A 16,587-nucleotide genomic window follows, 5' to 3' on the forward strand; every position below is an offset into this window, starting at 1 on the left:
CACGTTCCACATACTGTCAGCCAGGCTTCAGGAGAGCGTGTGCACAGTGTGTGCCTGTAGATGAACCGTGTTCCTGTACCCTGAGCACACGTTCCGCATACTGTCAGCCAGGCTTCAGGAGAGCGTGTACACGGTGTGTGCCTGTAGATGAACCGTGTTCCTGTACCAATTCTTTACCTCCAAATGCAAAGAAATACGCATAAGTTATGTATAAATATGCGGAAGTGCTCAGTAATTTATGCAAACTGTATGGATTATATATAATGGGAACCTAGTTAAAAATCCACAACATATCTGTAACATATTCTTGGTAATAGAAAAAATATACTACTATGGTGTTTAAATTGCATTGATGTGTATTTTTACACATTGTTAAAAATGACAAAACCATGTTTCAGCACATCTTTCAAGTCTATAACTTATCTACCATAAAAGCTATCTTTTTTTGCTAGGTAACTCATTGATGAGAGTATCTTACTGGATCATGCAAATCCATTACTGTTGTTGAAAAAAGTTTCTCTTTTAAAAATAGTTTAAAATTCATGTTTGACTGATATGAACAGCTTCTGAATCTAGGACGGCTAGTAGAACTTTCTTCTTAGGTAATGTTAAAAGTACAATGTTCAGTTCTTTTAATTCATCATCTATTCAGTTTGCAAACATCTGCTAAGCATGTGTTAGATAACTCAATAGCAGACTCTGCAGATAGAAAGAAAATTAAAACACTTTCCCTGCCATCAGAGTCTATTTGGGGAGTTATATGTGTAAGAAAATACATTTCCAAGCCGACTAGTAGCTCTTGAAACAGAGGTTTACATGGTAGGAATTGTCCATTCTTGGGGAGGGGCTGATGGTCAGAAAATATGACCTTGGACCAGGGATCTGAAGAATGAGTGTGGATTCACCTGACAGCTCAGGGACTGAGGGTGGCATTTCAGGAAATGGGAGCAAAGTGCAGACTGGTGTGTGGAACAGGGCCCTCTGAAGAGTTTGGCAGAGTCGTAGTGCAAGAAGATTCACGTCACGGGGCTTTGTGTGCCTTGACAGAAGAGCTTTGTCTTTGACCCACACTCCACGGAGACTTATTGAATGGTTTCGATATGGAACATGATGAGGTTTGTGTTTAAGGCAGATGACCTGGACAGCAGCATAGGGAGTGTGTGGGAATGGGTGAGATGGAAAGCGCACAGTTGGGAGACCGTTAACAGTTGTTTAAACAGAAGTGATGGGTGCCTGAATTAAGCGGTGGCAGTAGGGGTGGCAGGGAAGGTGGGCTTGAGAGAGATTTAGGAAACAGAATCCACAGGCCTGGGTGACCACATGATTGTGGAGGATGAGGAAAAAAGAGGAACAAAGATAATTTTCAGGTTTCTGATTAAACGACAAGGTAGATGGCAGTGCCGCTATCCCTGTGAGGAGCAGCAGTTTGGGGAAGAATAATATGTTTATTGTGGACATGGTGAATCGAGCACGCCCACGAGGTAATCAGTGTGAGGCTAAAATTCAGTAAAGGGTTGACAATGAGAAATACAGATTGAAAAGCAATCAGCAAACATCCGGAGGTGACAGTCTCAGAGCTGGAGTTTACTGCCCAGGAGAGCCCACTGAGTGAGGAGAGGAAGCGGCCAGGCACTGAGTCCTGGAGTGAGGCCGTGTTTGGACGACTGGGAGAGGAAGGGCTCCAAGCAGCGTGTGGGAGGCGGTCAGAGAGCTGAGTGAGGACCAGGATCTCAGCACGTGTTGGTGGTGTCGCACGCTGGCAAGAGCGAGTGAGGAGGAAAAGGTTTAACAAATAATATTCGACAAACACTATTGAAGTACCTGCGTTAGTTTCCTAGGGCCTACGTAATGAATTACCACAGAGCAGGTGGCTTAAAACGACATCTGTTCTCTCAGGGTGATGGGGCTGGAGTCCAGAATGGCTGTCGGCAGGGCCCGGCTCGTCGGCAGCCTCCAGGGGAGAGTTGTGTCTTGCCTTTTCCAGCTTCTGGTGCGGCCCCAGGCGTTCCTTGGCTTTGGGCAGTGTAACTCCAGCCTCTGTCTTCAGTGTCTCTGTGTCCTCCCCTTTTCTTACGAGGACACCAGTCACGATTTGGGACTCACCCTGAATCCCGTGGGGTACCATCTTGAGACCCTTAACTAAATCGGAGTCTGATTTCCAAGAAGGTCACATGCTGAGGTTCTGGATGGACATGGATTTGGAGGGGGGCACTCTTAAGCCCACTACAGTACCATTTCATGATCTTTAGAAAATAGAAAAGAAGTTTTTTAATTTCTGTCTTTTCTCAAGTTCATAATCCTTTGGAAAAGAGATTTTTTCATACGGGAAACAATTTGAGAGCAATACAGCACGTTATATAATAGGGTGCTAAACTTGAGTATAATTGTCCAAATGTACACCAGATTGCTTTCGCAAGTTTAAACAGTGTAAAGAAAGAACACTGTTCTCTTTCGCTACACATGTAACAAATAATAAAAATTTGCACTGTTTGGTTTTGACTCTGTAGGTGGCAGGGCGGAAGGAACCCTCCGCTCCACTAAGAGTGAAGAGTCTCTCACTTCTCTCCATGCGGTTGATGGTAAGACTAAAAGTATCCATCGTTTTATTGTATAATGTATTCATAAAAGAACACAGCAATTGAGTATGTTTTATAAATATACACTTAATAAATAAGCTATAGACTGTTATTTCCTAAGAATACCAGTATCTACATAGTATTGTTTAGCTTAAAAGTCTGTGATGTTTCAATATGGTACAGTCTTCAATCTTTTGGCATGATTGTTACTCAGTTTACATAAAAACAGTTGAAATGTTTTAGGTTAACCATTTATATTTATTAATGCCTATTGAAAACCGCTATTATTAGTGTTTCCTTCTTTAGATTCATAATGTGAGCACAGTATTATAAAGTGTAAAATAAAGCCGCTTTGATGTCTAAACCAGTGGTTGGTTGTCATGGAAATGGCTCATCATGATGCTAAGTTTCGTAGGGCGGAGTTACGATGGGAAGGCCTCGCCATCTGGATGATGAGTACAAGGAAAAGTGAACCCACTTACAGTGGGGCCAGAATTGCAGAGCAGATAGTTGATTGCAACTTAATTTGAAAAGCAAAACTAAAAAATTTTGAAAACAAATTTATTTTAGCTTTAGCAAAAGTTGGATTATAGTTGTGTCTATGTACGAACTTTTAGAATTAGAAAAGAATAACTTCAGTGTTGATTTGGAAGGGGATATAATTTTTTTTTACAGAACTATGGAATAGCAAAAGAGGACATGCTTCACTGGTTTCCCAAGGGCTTTTTCCCTAAGTCCTTCGATACCCAAAATGATACGTTTTGCATGATCCTGGGGTCTCACTGTCCTGGCCAGTTCTTTCATCTTCGTTTATTAACTGTTCTAACTGCCAGACCCGCAGTGATCAGTGGCTTTGCTTGTGACTGAAGAACGTCTCCTACATCACCTTGTATGAGTGACTGACATTTTACAAGTTTTCCAAGATTTTCACTTCACTGCAGTCAAGAGAAGGATCTATAAAAACAGTGCAGTGGGCTGGGCAGATGCTAGTAGTGTTAAAGCAGAAAATAGTATTTGAATAGGTATTAATTTTATAAGTGGTCAATACATTAGTGACTGTATTTATGGTAAGACAGCTCCTGCCTCTGTATTATATTTTCGTCATGGCAGTTGTAATAATTCTAATAGAATATTCAGAAGACTTCTTTTACCAGTGGCTATTTCTCAACGTCATAAAACGGTAACGCACTCTACCACTGTCGAGGGCTCTGCCTGAGAAACTTAAAGCCTGTTCTTTTTAAGGGGGGAGAAATAAATTATTTTTGTTTAAGTATCTGAAAGGAATTCTTTACTAAATACGCGTAAATACCTTATGGGGTTGTGGAGGTTTTTTAATCAAGAAGTTCAGTGTTTTAGAAATGTGCACGTGAGGATGTTTCCTCATGAAACCAAAAAAGAAATGTAGAACTAAAACCACGCCTTTTGCTGGTGCGCATCCAAAGTGCTGCAGTGAAACCTGTGAGAGCTTTTCCGGGTCTCGCAAGTTTTCCGCCTTTGACAGGGTGCAGTCTTACAGCTTTTCTGTCACTCGTTCTAGTGCAAAATATTTCGAGTTTTTATTCTCCAACGGAGTTCTGCCTTACACAGGTTCCAGCTTTCACAGGTTTTAAAATGATTAATTCCACCTCACAATTCACGTGTGAGGTCAATGATAAAATAAGATACAAAGAAATAAAAACTTGCCCAAAGTCACAAAAATAGTCAGTGTTGGACTAGTGATAGAATCCGAGAGCTTGGAGTCTTATTTTCCTATCCAAACCATCAAATGCTACAGTGTCCCTATGATTATATCGAACGTGTTTCTTACTTAGAATCTGGTCTGGGAGTTCTGTTATTTCAGGTTTAAATGATCCGTGTGTACCACGAGACAGTTACCAGGAGGAAAAGAGAAGTAACACTTTCTTACTCCGCATAGTTAGCTGCTCCTGTACTGTCAGGGGACGTGGCATGATGTTGTGTGTCTTTTAACACTCATACTGCAATGTTGTATCCATTTCACCAGGTGATTCCAAGTTGTTCCGACCCAGAAGACCCAGATCTAGCAGTGACGCCCTGTCTGCTTCTTTTAATGGAGAAATGCTGGGGACCCGCTGTAATTCGTACGATAACCTGCCCCGTGACGATGAAATTGAGGAGGAAGTAGGGCTGCCCCACATCCCCGTACTCATGTCTCCTCAGTCAGCTGAGGACGTTGACTTGAGCCCACCAGACATTGGAGTGGCCAGCCTGGATTTCGATCCAATGTCATTTCAATGTAGTCCTCCCAAGGCCGAATCCGAATGTCTGGAAGGTGGGGCTTCCTTTTTAGATTCTTTAGGATACTCCAAGGATAAACCGAGTACCAGTCAGAAGGATGCAGAGGGAGGTGGTAGCCAGTCTCAGACTCCAGGAAGCACTGCAAGCTCTGAGCCTGTCTCCCCTCTTCAGGAGAAACTGAGTCCGTTCTTTACCCTGGACTTGAGCCCAGCAGAAGATAAGTCCTCTAAACCATCCTCGTTCACTGAAAAGGTCGTCTATGCTTTCTCTCCAAAGATAGGACGGAAACTAAGCAAGTCCCCTTCTATGAACATATCGGAGCCCATTTCAGTGACCCTACCCCCTCGGGTGTCAGAAGTCATCGGTGCCGTCTCAGATACAGCAGCTCAGAATGCATCTTATCTAACCCGGAACAAAAACGTGGAAGAAAGTGATGTCACAAACAGATCCCCCACCCAGGTAGTAAGGATGAAAAAAGGCGAGCGAGAAGCCCAGGAAGGAGGTGAACCTGACGTCCAGACCCTGGACCAGGTGGCTGTGGAGGAGGTGGCCTTGCCAGAGAGCGAGGAGCAGGCCATCCTGAGTGCTCAGAGTCAGGCTGTACCTGCTGGACAGGCACAGACAGGTACCGTGTGTTTTCCTCCGTTCTTGCTCTAAGTGTGTGCCGCCTGTGCCTTTAAGAGAGGGATGTGCTGCAAAGCTAGCCTGCAATCAGAGAGAGCGCTTTTCTGGGTGGTGCTGATGGCGCAAAGCCCTACGTTAAAAGCGGTCAAACAAATCCCCCAAAGGGCCACTGGCCCCACTTCAAAACTTCATAAAATCCCCTTATCTCTTTGAACAGTCAGAATTTGTGGAAAATCTTTGCACGACTTCATAGCTCTTGATTCTGTTTTCTCTTCCAATAAAATGCCTATATGATAGCCTTACAAGTTAACAGGCAAGCCCGCACCATCAAATGTCAGAAACTATTCGTAATAACAATCTGCAAGCACTTGACGCTTGTTTTCTGAGCAGTCTTTTCTGAGCCAGGCAAGGGGTCTGCCTTCCCCCCGTCTCTCTGGCAGGTCTGGAGGAAACTGAAATCGCTAAGTATTCTTCTAGTTTTCCTTCTGAACCCGATGGGTTTTCTCCAGCATTTGCATGTGGGATAGAAGATCATGGATTGCCATTTTAAAATCTGGAAAGCACCTGTTTTTTAATGATTGGATGGGGAATGTTTGGCTTTCCATATAGGATAACATAAGCTACTTTTTCACTCTGATTTTTTTTCCCAATTTCCCACTAGGAGCAGTTACCCATGGCCCCCCTCAGGATTCCGTTCCTGTCAGTTCAGTCTCTCTTATCCCACCTCCACCGCCTCCGAAAAATGCTGCCCGCATGTTGGCGCTAGCATTAGCTGAGTCTGCACAGCAAGCTTCCACTCAGTCCTTGAAGAGACCAGGGAATTCGCAGGCTGGTTACGCAGATTATGGAGACATGGCAGTGGCCACGGCTGAAGAGAAACTGCCCAGTTCCTACCCTAGCGTTACCCTAGATAAGGCCTATTACCAAACCCACGTTCTGGTAGAGCAGTTCCACCTCCAGCACAGTGCGTCTGGGAACTGTGGGCAGCCTGCACCAGAGCCAGCAGCTCTTGGGGGTCACACCCATTCCACTGCAGCTGAATCTGGGGAGCCACTTCACCAAGCAGACTCCCCAGGGAATCTGCTGCAGCGAACCTGTTTATCTGGGGACCCAGGACAGGCCCGAATCCCTGCACTCCCCTTAGCAGACTCAGAGAAGCCTAGTGACCATGTGTGTTTCCCTGGAGAGCAGCCTGGGAGGCCCAGCATGCCAGCTGTCCCCTTTGTGGACCAGGACCCTTCTCACCTCCATGTCTGCAGTGGAGACCAGCCTCCCCCTCATCTTGGCGCAGGGGTGGATAGGCCCCACCAAGATGCAGAACTCGCAGACTCCTCTCCCGCTCCTCATCTGCCTCGGGACAAAATCTACCCTCTTTCTGGGTCCCCTGAAGAAAATAGCAGCACAACCACCCTGGCTCCTGTGACAGCTGTTCCAGCAGCAGCAGAAGTCAGCAGCAGGGAAGCTGGCTGGAACACGGCTGAGCAGCCCGCTGCCGCCAGCTTCGCTGTGGCCACGCTTCAGCACACGCACAGGACTAGCCGTCCCCTGCCCCCACCTCCTTCCCAGAGGCCTGCAGAGCTGCTACCAGCCGTGGGGCAGGTACAGGCGGCTGCCAGTGGAGGACTAACTAATTCCCACAAGGTAAGACGGGGGAGCAGGCACGGGAGATGAAGTACCCCTTTTCCAGAGGCATGTCATTTTTCACCAGGGTGTATCAGATGTGACATTTAGTTTTCAGTCTGTGGCAGGTTTCCGTTTGAGGTTGGAATCTGCCATTGTAACCTCTGAGAAAGCAGCAGTTAGTTAATGAGTGTAGTTTAACTCTGTCTGAAGGGTCCCGGTCATTTCTTCATAATAACACAAAGATTGGGATTGGGTGAGTCAAATCGGGAAAGGTGTCGGAGTTGCGAGGTTTGCTTTCAGCTCCATCACTGACTTACTGTGACTTTGGGCAAGTCACCTACCCACCTCTGCTGGTCATTCACATCCACACAATGAGAATACTTGACTTGTGAGACGTTTGTAAGACTCTGCCTTGAAGACTTGTTAGACACGGGAGAGATTACAGTGTCTGAGGACTTCTCGTTATTTTCCCAGCATTAATCAGCAGATTGTCACATAGTCAAGTGCCTGTTTTGATAAGATAGTGATGAATGTTATTTGCACAGTACTAAGCTTCTTAATTTTCCCATTTTTAGAAAAAATGCCACAAGGTTCTTGTAGTCACCTCGAAGTAAAAAGGCTTTACTTTCTGGTCCTCAGTGGATCATGCTGTTCCTCGCAGACACCTTCCAGGGCCAGCATATTTGCAGCATTGCTGTGGGATCGTTTGGCCTCTGCTTCCACAGACCAGGATGGAGTAGGAGGCGGGGGACTGAGAGCATCCTCTGATTTGAATCCACCTTGGACGAGTCACTTCCCGGCCTTCCCTATACTTTGGGGTTCATAACTGCTCACTGTGGGCAACTCTGAGTCATTTCAAAAATCCCTCGAGATTAAATCAACTCTTTATTTAACAAAATGCTCTTGGGTTGAGACTGAGCTAGACAGATTGACTGGGTATATATTTTTAACCCTTTCATGACTTGTGGAATGTGTGGTGCCCCACCCACTTTAAGCCTCTAGAGTTCTTTGGGAGTATACTTCTCCTGCTGAAAGTATTTGCTTCCCTCTAGTGGGGACTTGTGTAATGGAGAAAGGCTAAAGAAATGGTCATTGAAGCAAAACAGCTGGGCTATTAGGCAAAACCATAGGTGCCCCGTGTATCCAAATGGAAGGCACCCTGCAATAAAGCCTGCTACAGGCTCCCACAAATCATGTATTTTCATATGCTATTTCTCAAAATCTATATCACCAACCAAAAATTTAAACACACTCAGTGGTTGGGCATGCATTCCACTACAAAAAGACATGGTACTAACAAAAAATTCAAAGCAGAAAATAATTGGGTCTTGAAAGGGTTAAGCTTAACAGAGTTTTTTGGCCAAACTCCTTTTTTGGACCAGACAGTAAGAAAATGTCGTTGGCAGCCTCGTCTCCCATTACAACCTATCATAGATTAGAACACTGTCAACACTCTCCAAAGACGGCTGTTGCACCAAATAGCAACACAGGACCGCGTTCCTGGTGTGGGGCAGGCCGGCCCACTGTCCTGTCCAGTGTGACCACGTGGCTTGGGAAAATTCAGGCTGCTACCCAAATAGTGTCAGCGTATGAGTTACAGATGCACTAGTGTCTGACCCCGTGGAGAGAGCGTAGGGGACAAACCGGCCAATTCTTCTGTTATCTTCCATCAGGTTCCGCGAGTAGCTCCAGCTCCAGAGAAGCCACCTGAGCCTCGAGCCGTGGATGAGCCTGTGTCTGTCTTCGTCAGCGATGGCAGTGCGTCTGCTCAGTGTACCATCTCTGCGCCCACTCTCCACCCCGGCCTCCCTGACAAAGCCTGGGAGGGCGCCAGGGCCCCCCTGCTGCACCTGCAGGCCGAGTCTGTTCCTGGGCACCCCTCCTGCGGCTTCACTGCTCCTGGGCCCCCCACCGGGACCGTGGAGGGTAAGATTGATGCTGCCAGACACGCCAACAGTGCAGATGCTCCCAGCAGTTCAAATTATCACACCTTCGTCACTGCTGCTTCAGCCTCTCTGGATGATGGTTTGCTTGCACAGCATCCTGTCCCACAGCCTAAGCACGCTTCTCAGAAAACAGCTTATTCCTCCTTTGCTAGGCCTGATGTCACCATTGAGCCCTTTGGTCCAGAAAACAGTTTGCATTTCAGTATGACTCCAAACTGCCAGTACCGCCCCCAGAGTGTGCCCCCACACCATAACAGACTGGAGCATCTCCAAGCCTACGGCTCCAGGTCAGAGCCGTCGGCCTCAGTAGGGCTTCGTTACAACACTTACGTGGCCCCAGGAAGAAGCTCGTCTGGACACCACGCCAAGCCGTGCAGCCGGGTGGAGTACGTGTCCTCTCTGAGCAACTCTGTTAGAAGCGCTTGTTACCCTGAGGACATTCCACCCTACCCTACCATCCGGAGGGTGCAGTCTCTCCATGTCCCCCAGGCTTCCATGATTCGCTCTGTTCCTATTTCACGAACAGAAGTCCCCCCGGATGATGAACCAGCCTACTGCCCGAGACCCCTGTACCAGTATAAGCCATATCAGTCTTCCCAGGCCCGCTCAGATTATCATGTAACTCAGCTTCAGCCTTACTTTGAGAATGGCCGGGTCCACTACCGGTACAGCCCGTATTCCAGCTCTGGTTCCTACTACAGCCCGGGGGGGGCGCTGTGTGATGTGGACGCCTACGGCACAGTGCAGCTGAGGCCTCTGCACCGCCTCCCCAGTCGCGACTTTGCCTTCTGCGACTCTAGACTGCAGGGGAGGAACGCGTCCAATTACCCTGGTTTGCCCCCACGTCCCCGGGCCAACGTGCTTGGCTGTTTTTCTGGTGATGACCACAGTGTAGTCAACATGCCTCCAGCCACTGACATAAAGCACACGTACGCCTCATGGGATCTTGAGGACATGGAGAAATACCGCCTGCAGTCCATCCGGAGAGAGAGCCGCGCTCGGCAGAAGGTGAAGGGGCCTGTCATGTCCCAGTATGATAACATGACCCCGGCTGTGCAAGAGGACCTGGGCGGGATCTACGTCATCCACCTTCGCAGTAAATCCGATCCTGGGAAAACTGGACTTCTGTCCGTGGCAGAGGGAAAGGAGGGGCGGTTCCCAGCCAAGGCCGTGAGTCCTCAGGGAGATGACCGCTTCCCCAGGAAGCACCCCGAGCCCGAGTTAGAGAGAGCCCCCCACCACGGGGGGTATGGCGCTGGGCAGCCAGAGAAGCCCTCCCTCCCCCAGAAGCAGAGCAGCCTCAGGAACAGAAAGATTCACGACATGGGCTGTAGTCTCCCTGAGCATAGGGCACATCTGGAAACAAGCCATAGGCAACTCTGCGAGTCGAAAAACGGGCCCCCTCACCCCCAGGGAGCTGGCCAGTTAGATTATGGGTCCAAAGGAGTTCCAGACGCTTCGGAGCCAGGCAGCTACCACAGCTCTGGGGTAGCATACGTGACCTCAGGGCAGGAGTCTCTAAGACGGAACCACAGAGACGTGAGGCTCTTCAAAGAGCTGGAGCGGCCCCGGGCCAGGCGGCCCACTGCCCCCGAGAGACACTCCAGAGACTGCTACAAGGAAGAAGAGCACCCGGCGCCAGCTGTGCTCCCGCCCCCGAAGCCGGAGAGGAGTCACAGCCTGAAACTCCACCACCCCCCGAGCCTGGAGCGGGAGCCCGGCGTGCTGTTCCAGTACCAGATGCCGGGCAAGCGCCAGGGTGGTGCCACCATTGTGTCCCAGTACGACAATCTGGAGGTCTACCACTCCCTGCCGCAGCACCCGCGGGGTGTGTTTGGAGGAGGGGGCGTGGGGACATACGTGCCCGCCGGCTTTTCCCACCCACAGAACAGGACATATGCCACAGCTTTGGGCCAGGGGGCCTTCCTCCCCACAGAGCTGTCCCTGCAGCCCCCTGAGACCCAGATCCATGCCGAGTGAGCCTGAGCAATAGAGTTGAAGCAGCCTCTGCTGGGCAGTGGACTGCTCTATTTTTTTCAGTAACCAAAAGAATTAAAAAAAAAAGCCCAACTACAAATTCCCAACCACGTTAAAAAAATTAAAAAACCTAACAAATCGGCATCTCGCAACCTCCCCGCCCCCACTTCATTGCCACCTCTTCCATCTACAGACTGCATCATGTTGTCATTAAAAGAAATTGGAATGATTGTAAAGCACTGTGTTGAAAATCTAGTAGAGAAATTTGTCACAGACCACACCTGCCAGACAGGGCTAATTTGCAAGAGCCTGAGGGCTGCCTTCACCTGAATTTGAACTTGACCTTCTCGTTTCTTAGTATTTGCTGTGTAGTTCCCAGCAGTTGACATCTGTTTCCTGGTAGGCTTTTGCGTTTACCATTGGGTTCCCACCTGCTTCTGTGTCATGCTGCTTTCCCAGAGAGACACTCCGTTTTTCTTACTTCATTATCCCGTGTCTTCTGAGGGTCTTGTGTGTTAAACTAGAGTGGACAAGACCTTTCCCTGGCCCTTCCGATACGCCAGTTGGACATTTCACAACTATTATAAGTAAAGAAATAAGAGAATTAAGACTTCAGATTAAACATTTGATGAGGAAGGTTGTTTCCAGTATCCCTTAAAATGTCAGACCATCTAGACCCAAGCTGAACCATACTCTTTACATTCAAACTGGTTCCCTCCAAGTCGATGTACAGGCTCACATCACTGCAGAAGAGATTGTTTTACGTTTAAGGAAACTTCTTAGGTGGAAGAAAATAAAGTCCTTATTGTCAGCGAGCTTTGTTAGCATCGGAAAGTGAAACACGTTTACTGTGTTTCTTACCTTCAGGGTGGTTTTGTTGGTTTGCTTCTCTCCCTATAATTGGTAAATTGAGATCCTAGTAAAACATTTCATACCGTTTGTTCTCCTAAAGCAACTTACTTTCGTAAAGAAAAAAAACAAAAACCAGCAGGATGGTTTGACTGGATAGACTGTTATTACAAATTTACATGTTAATTTGTTTCTAAACCAGAGCACAGGTTCCCTGTGAATTCTTAAAGTAGTTACTAATTATCTGTTAGTAATCCTAAATTACTACAATAACCCCTTAGCACACAGGAGGACCCTTTCTCCAGTTGGAATTCCAGGCAGTTACCGTTTAAATGGTCAGTAATTACATGTGTTTGTTCTCTGTGTACTCGTGTGATCACAGTTTTATTGTAATTGCCATTTACACCAGCATTTCAGGTCTAGCTCTTCATAGACATATTAAACATGTTGAACGCCCAGGATTTTCTTCTGAAAGTCACGTTCCTTATTACAGTAGGACAGGACACCTCTCTAGCCCAGCTCCGTTCAGTTGTCTTAATTCACCCCATCACCAATATGCCAGGTTAGCGGTGCAATCCTGTATTTACAAAATGAGTTTGCATATTTATAAAATGCAATTGTCATTGCATTCCGTAAGTCTTAATAAGGCTTGAGTTTTCGACATGACCATATTTTAAGTGCTCAGTTTGTAGAAGACACTAGAAAAAGTTCATTCCATGTACTGGATGATTGATTGCTGCTCTGGCTTTTTAAGTCGTGGAATTAACTTATTTAGAGCAAAGGAGGAAAGTTTTGAGGCTAAAATCATGCTGCTGTTATTGCTGTGAAATTGTGTAAAGATTGGGATTCATGCCAGTTCCTTTTTTATTTAAAAAATCGTGTGATTGCATTTTAAGGGTTTATATTTAGAAAAAGAAATAAAGTTTTAAGAACAACAGATTTACGGTATATGTGGAAATAGTCTATAAGGTTGTTTTTGTTTTTTTTTTTTTTTTTTTGTCCCAGAGTTGACCAGAGGGATTCATAGGGTTGTGGCAGAAATTTTGCAACACTAGTGAGAAAAGGTCTGCAGAACTCAGGTCTCTGCCTTGAAAGTGCAGCCCCAACTGGTATATAAGCAAAGCGTGAAGGAAACCCGATCGGATACTTCCATCCAGCACACGAACGCACCAGGTGCTACATACAGGCGTTTGATCTGTGGTGAATATGCAACACTAATTTTTTCACCTTAACCATCTTTTTGTCCAGTAAGCCCCTCTGAGATCACACCAGCCCTGTAAGTACTCACCAGCAGCCTGGAGACAAGAAAGGGCTGCTGGGAGCAGCAGATGCACGCGGCTCTCGGGAGCTGAGAGCCCAGAGACAGTGGCTGAAGAAGTCCTGTCCAGTTTTAATATTTGTGGATTTGTTGTCACACACGTTTATCCCTGAAGCTGTAGTCTATATTTACTAACATTAATGCCTCGAAGCGATGTCATATTAATCCTGGGTTTAGAAATATCAGGTAAATATTTTGAGTACAGAACAGAGAGTCAGATTGGTTTAAGTGTGAAACACAAACTCCAGATAAAACCTAGAGTTGTTTCATTAAATGTATGTAGATACAGCCTCTGTGGGGTCAGTTATTTGAAGGACTCTGCCTGTATCTTTCCCTCCCTAATATTGTGGGGTAGAATTGGAGGGCAGATCACTGTGAGCCAGGTTACCTCAGCATCGTTCACCTGTGTGTGACTTCACAAATACAGTAACTGAATGTTAGCACTTGCAAATTTTCACGTGGAGCATTATAATCAAGAAGATGGAGCAGCCTTATGCATTAGACCCAAATTTGATTCTTGATATTTTCGTAGCCGTATCTCCAGAGTTTATCTTCTTTGGCAAAATTCTGATCCCATAGTTTGGTTGAAATAAATATTCCTTGGATGTCTGGCTAGAGACTTTGCTAACAACCCCAGGGGTGTCATTTTTTAATAAATTTCATCTAAGCTGTATTGCTTCCCATATTTAGTTTCGTTTTAAACATGCAAATCCCTGGGAGAGTCCAGGGGTAGGGCCTTCACGTTTCCTATAAAGGCAAAGCAGTTTTTAAAATGTAGGGTCAGGTCGAAAAATTCTAGGACTAATACTTGCTTCTGGAAAGAAGAGGGACCGTTAATGTGAGTGGGGGAGAGAGAGAAGAGTCGGAGGTGGCCTTGGAAGCAGCAATAAACTGCGCACGATGTAGAGCTGAAGTGTGCCCCTTGAGTTCAGTAAGGAGCCTGCAAAGTCCGTTTCTCTGTTCCCAGCCGTGTCAGTCACCCATCCGGGATGTTGGCCAAGTCTCACCTATGCAGAGTGTGGAAGGGAATCATAATGAAAGCAAAAGGATGTCAGAAAGTCACTTCCGAGGGTTAGAGGCATGTGGTTTTCAGTACTGTGTGTTACAGAAATGGCAGGAATGGTGTATTTTAACGAGTGCAAGATATTGTCAGTGTGCACAGAGGGTCTTTTTTCCTTACCCGATTAGTACTGTTAATGTTCAAAGAATAAAAAATGGTTGTTTTGCAGTTTAGATTCTGAGATAGCGAAACCTGATTTTTTTCAGCCATGATCTGCATGAGAGAAGCATCCTAGAAAGTCTTAGCTCATACCTTTGAGTTCTTAACTTTAATTTATATAGTTTTTTTTTTGTTTTAATATTTTTTTGTGAACTGGTGTAAATTGTTAATGCACATAAGCTTGTGTATTTTTGTAAATAATTTTGTGATTTATTTCTTGCCCCATATGTAAATATTTAGAATCTCATTTTTTTTTTCAAACTTATTTGAAGCTGACTTGTGGGTTTTGGGTTTTGTTTGTTTCTTTGTTTTGGTTGGGGAGGGGGAAGGGATTTTGTACTCCGATAATCCAGATGGAGATTCTTGTGGTTTAACACAAATGTCCCACCGAAAGCAATTCAAATATCACAATCATTTCAGGTTAAAACAGACTTCTTTGTGTATGTGTTTCCTTTTTGACTTAATATGAATTAAAACAAATGGGAGTAATTGAATTAGGCTATTTGGACCAAATGACAGGTGTTTGTGTGACACCTTTTATGCCAAATGGTATGTTGAGGGAAGCGGTTAAATGCGTCCTGTTTCTATGTTTTTGCCACGCTGTGCTGCCTGCTACGTGTCCCCCGGGGTCAAACACTGTTACTTTAGAATTCTAGCGTCCTCTCGGTCTGTACTGGAACATAGGCAGACGCCTTCACCCAGGGCTGTACTAAGGAATAGCTGCTGCTGTGCCCTGGCGCCCCAAGCTTGAGGTTCCTAGAAAATGGAATTGGCTTCCTGTCTAAATATTCTCACAAAGCACCTTGGGCATAGCATGTTTACTTTTCAGGGCGAAAGGAGCAAACAAGAATCACTCTTCTAGAATTGCCCCCCTGTAGCGCACTGGCTTGTGGCAAACGCAGGTGCAGACAGCATTCCTGTGAGCTGAGTTGCTGTAGGTCTGAACCTAGTGCTGCAGCAGCCAAGCTCCCCATCGCTAGGCCGTGAGCTTGCTCCTGTGCCGAGGCTCTTCCAGAAGCAATATTTCAGTATCAACCAGGATTTTTAAAAAATGTCAATATCCAGCCAGTAAAATACTGGTTTTCCTACTGGGAATCATAAATTACACATCACTCCTCATTTTTCATGTTAAAGTATTAGAAGCAGATCTCTGCCAGCAATAGGCCTATTTAGTCCAGATGACACAGGGGGAGCCAGCCACCTTTTATATACCTGCATAGCACACTCCAGACTCGAAGCAAAGATAGAACATCTGCTTTCAATAAAAACTCCCATGCCTGAATATGTGTTCCCATGGAAACTCAGCTCAAATGGAATGAAAAGCATGCATGACATTTCCATTGGGTCTTATACCTGATTTTGTGGGTCTCTCATTTACATGCCCACGATTTCATCACCAAATTCCCTTCATACTGGTGAAAATGTAGTTCCTACCTCTGAGAAGGTGTTTACCACGGAGGAATTTGCCAAACTCACTAGTGGAGTTTGAACTTTCAGCTATTTGTAGTTTTACAGGAAAAGGCTCATTTGAAGGTAATGCTGATTTTCCCTATTACACTAAACCTTTGGGCATCTGGAAGTCACCAGAAGTAAGGCATTTCACATGGCCAGGCTGTCCACATCGTGGAGAGAGTAATGCTTCAAAAGAAGAATTTTGAGATGTAGTTTTTAAATACTTGATTAAACTATTTGCAGAATACATGGTAAACCACAAACTTTGCTGCCACTATACTTAAAGGTCCATAATTTATGAAGTACTGTACAGTTATACCCTCAGGGACACACTGAGACGAAAGGAGTGTTTGCGTCTATACCAAATGGCCTGACGCCACCACACTTGTATTTTATATCTACCTTTGTTTTCTAGTTTTTCTGTATCCCTCTCTGCTTTCTGCTGCCACTTCTTATTATTGTCTACCTGTAAACATTCTTCCTCTTTCTGTTTGTGATTCTAATCTGTCTTGAAAATCATGTAAGTAAGCTTGCCAGCAAAGGAAGTTCTGAACTGGGGGCCCTGGAAGGTTCTTCTGAATTGTATCAATAAATTATTAGTACAATGAGCTAATATTAGTACAATCACTAAATCACTATACAGTCATTTATTTTTGGTACTCAAAAGGTCTATTCTTTTCTCCAAACAACTTGCTGGGATAGCTGGGTTTCAGAAAGTGAGGTATTATTGTGGAAGGTGCTTAGAAG

The 16,587-nt window shown here is 45.7% G+C and overlaps 1 protein-coding gene across 2 annotated transcripts in view; it reads left to right on the forward strand.

The window, feature by feature from the left end:
* Positions 1-14,819, forward strand: part of ARHGAP32 (Rho GTPase activating protein 32) — a 301,914-nt gene extending 287,095 nt beyond the window's left edge. For both annotated transcript variants that reach the window (XM_012556402.2, XM_004379330.2), the window contains 4 exons: positions 2,508-2,579; positions 4,579-5,457; positions 6,118-7,097; positions 8,753-14,819. In XM_012556402.2, the coding sequence (XP_012411856.2) occupies positions 2,508-2,579; positions 4,579-5,457; positions 6,118-7,097; positions 8,753-11,005 (4,184 nt within the window). In that variant the 3' untranslated portion in view covers positions 11,006-14,819. The remainder of the gene's footprint in view (positions 1-2,507; positions 2,580-4,578; positions 5,458-6,117; positions 7,098-8,752) is intronic.
* The last annotated feature ends 1,768 nt before the right edge of the window (positions 14,820-16,587 follow it).

The sequence above is a fragment of the Trichechus manatus genome, unplaced genomic scaffold, assembly GCF_000243295.1.
Source record: "Trichechus manatus latirostris isolate Lorelei unplaced genomic scaffold, TriManLat1.0 scaffold00064, whole genome shotgun sequence".
NCBI lineage: Eukaryota > Metazoa > Chordata > Mammalia > Sirenia > Trichechidae > Trichechus > Trichechus manatus.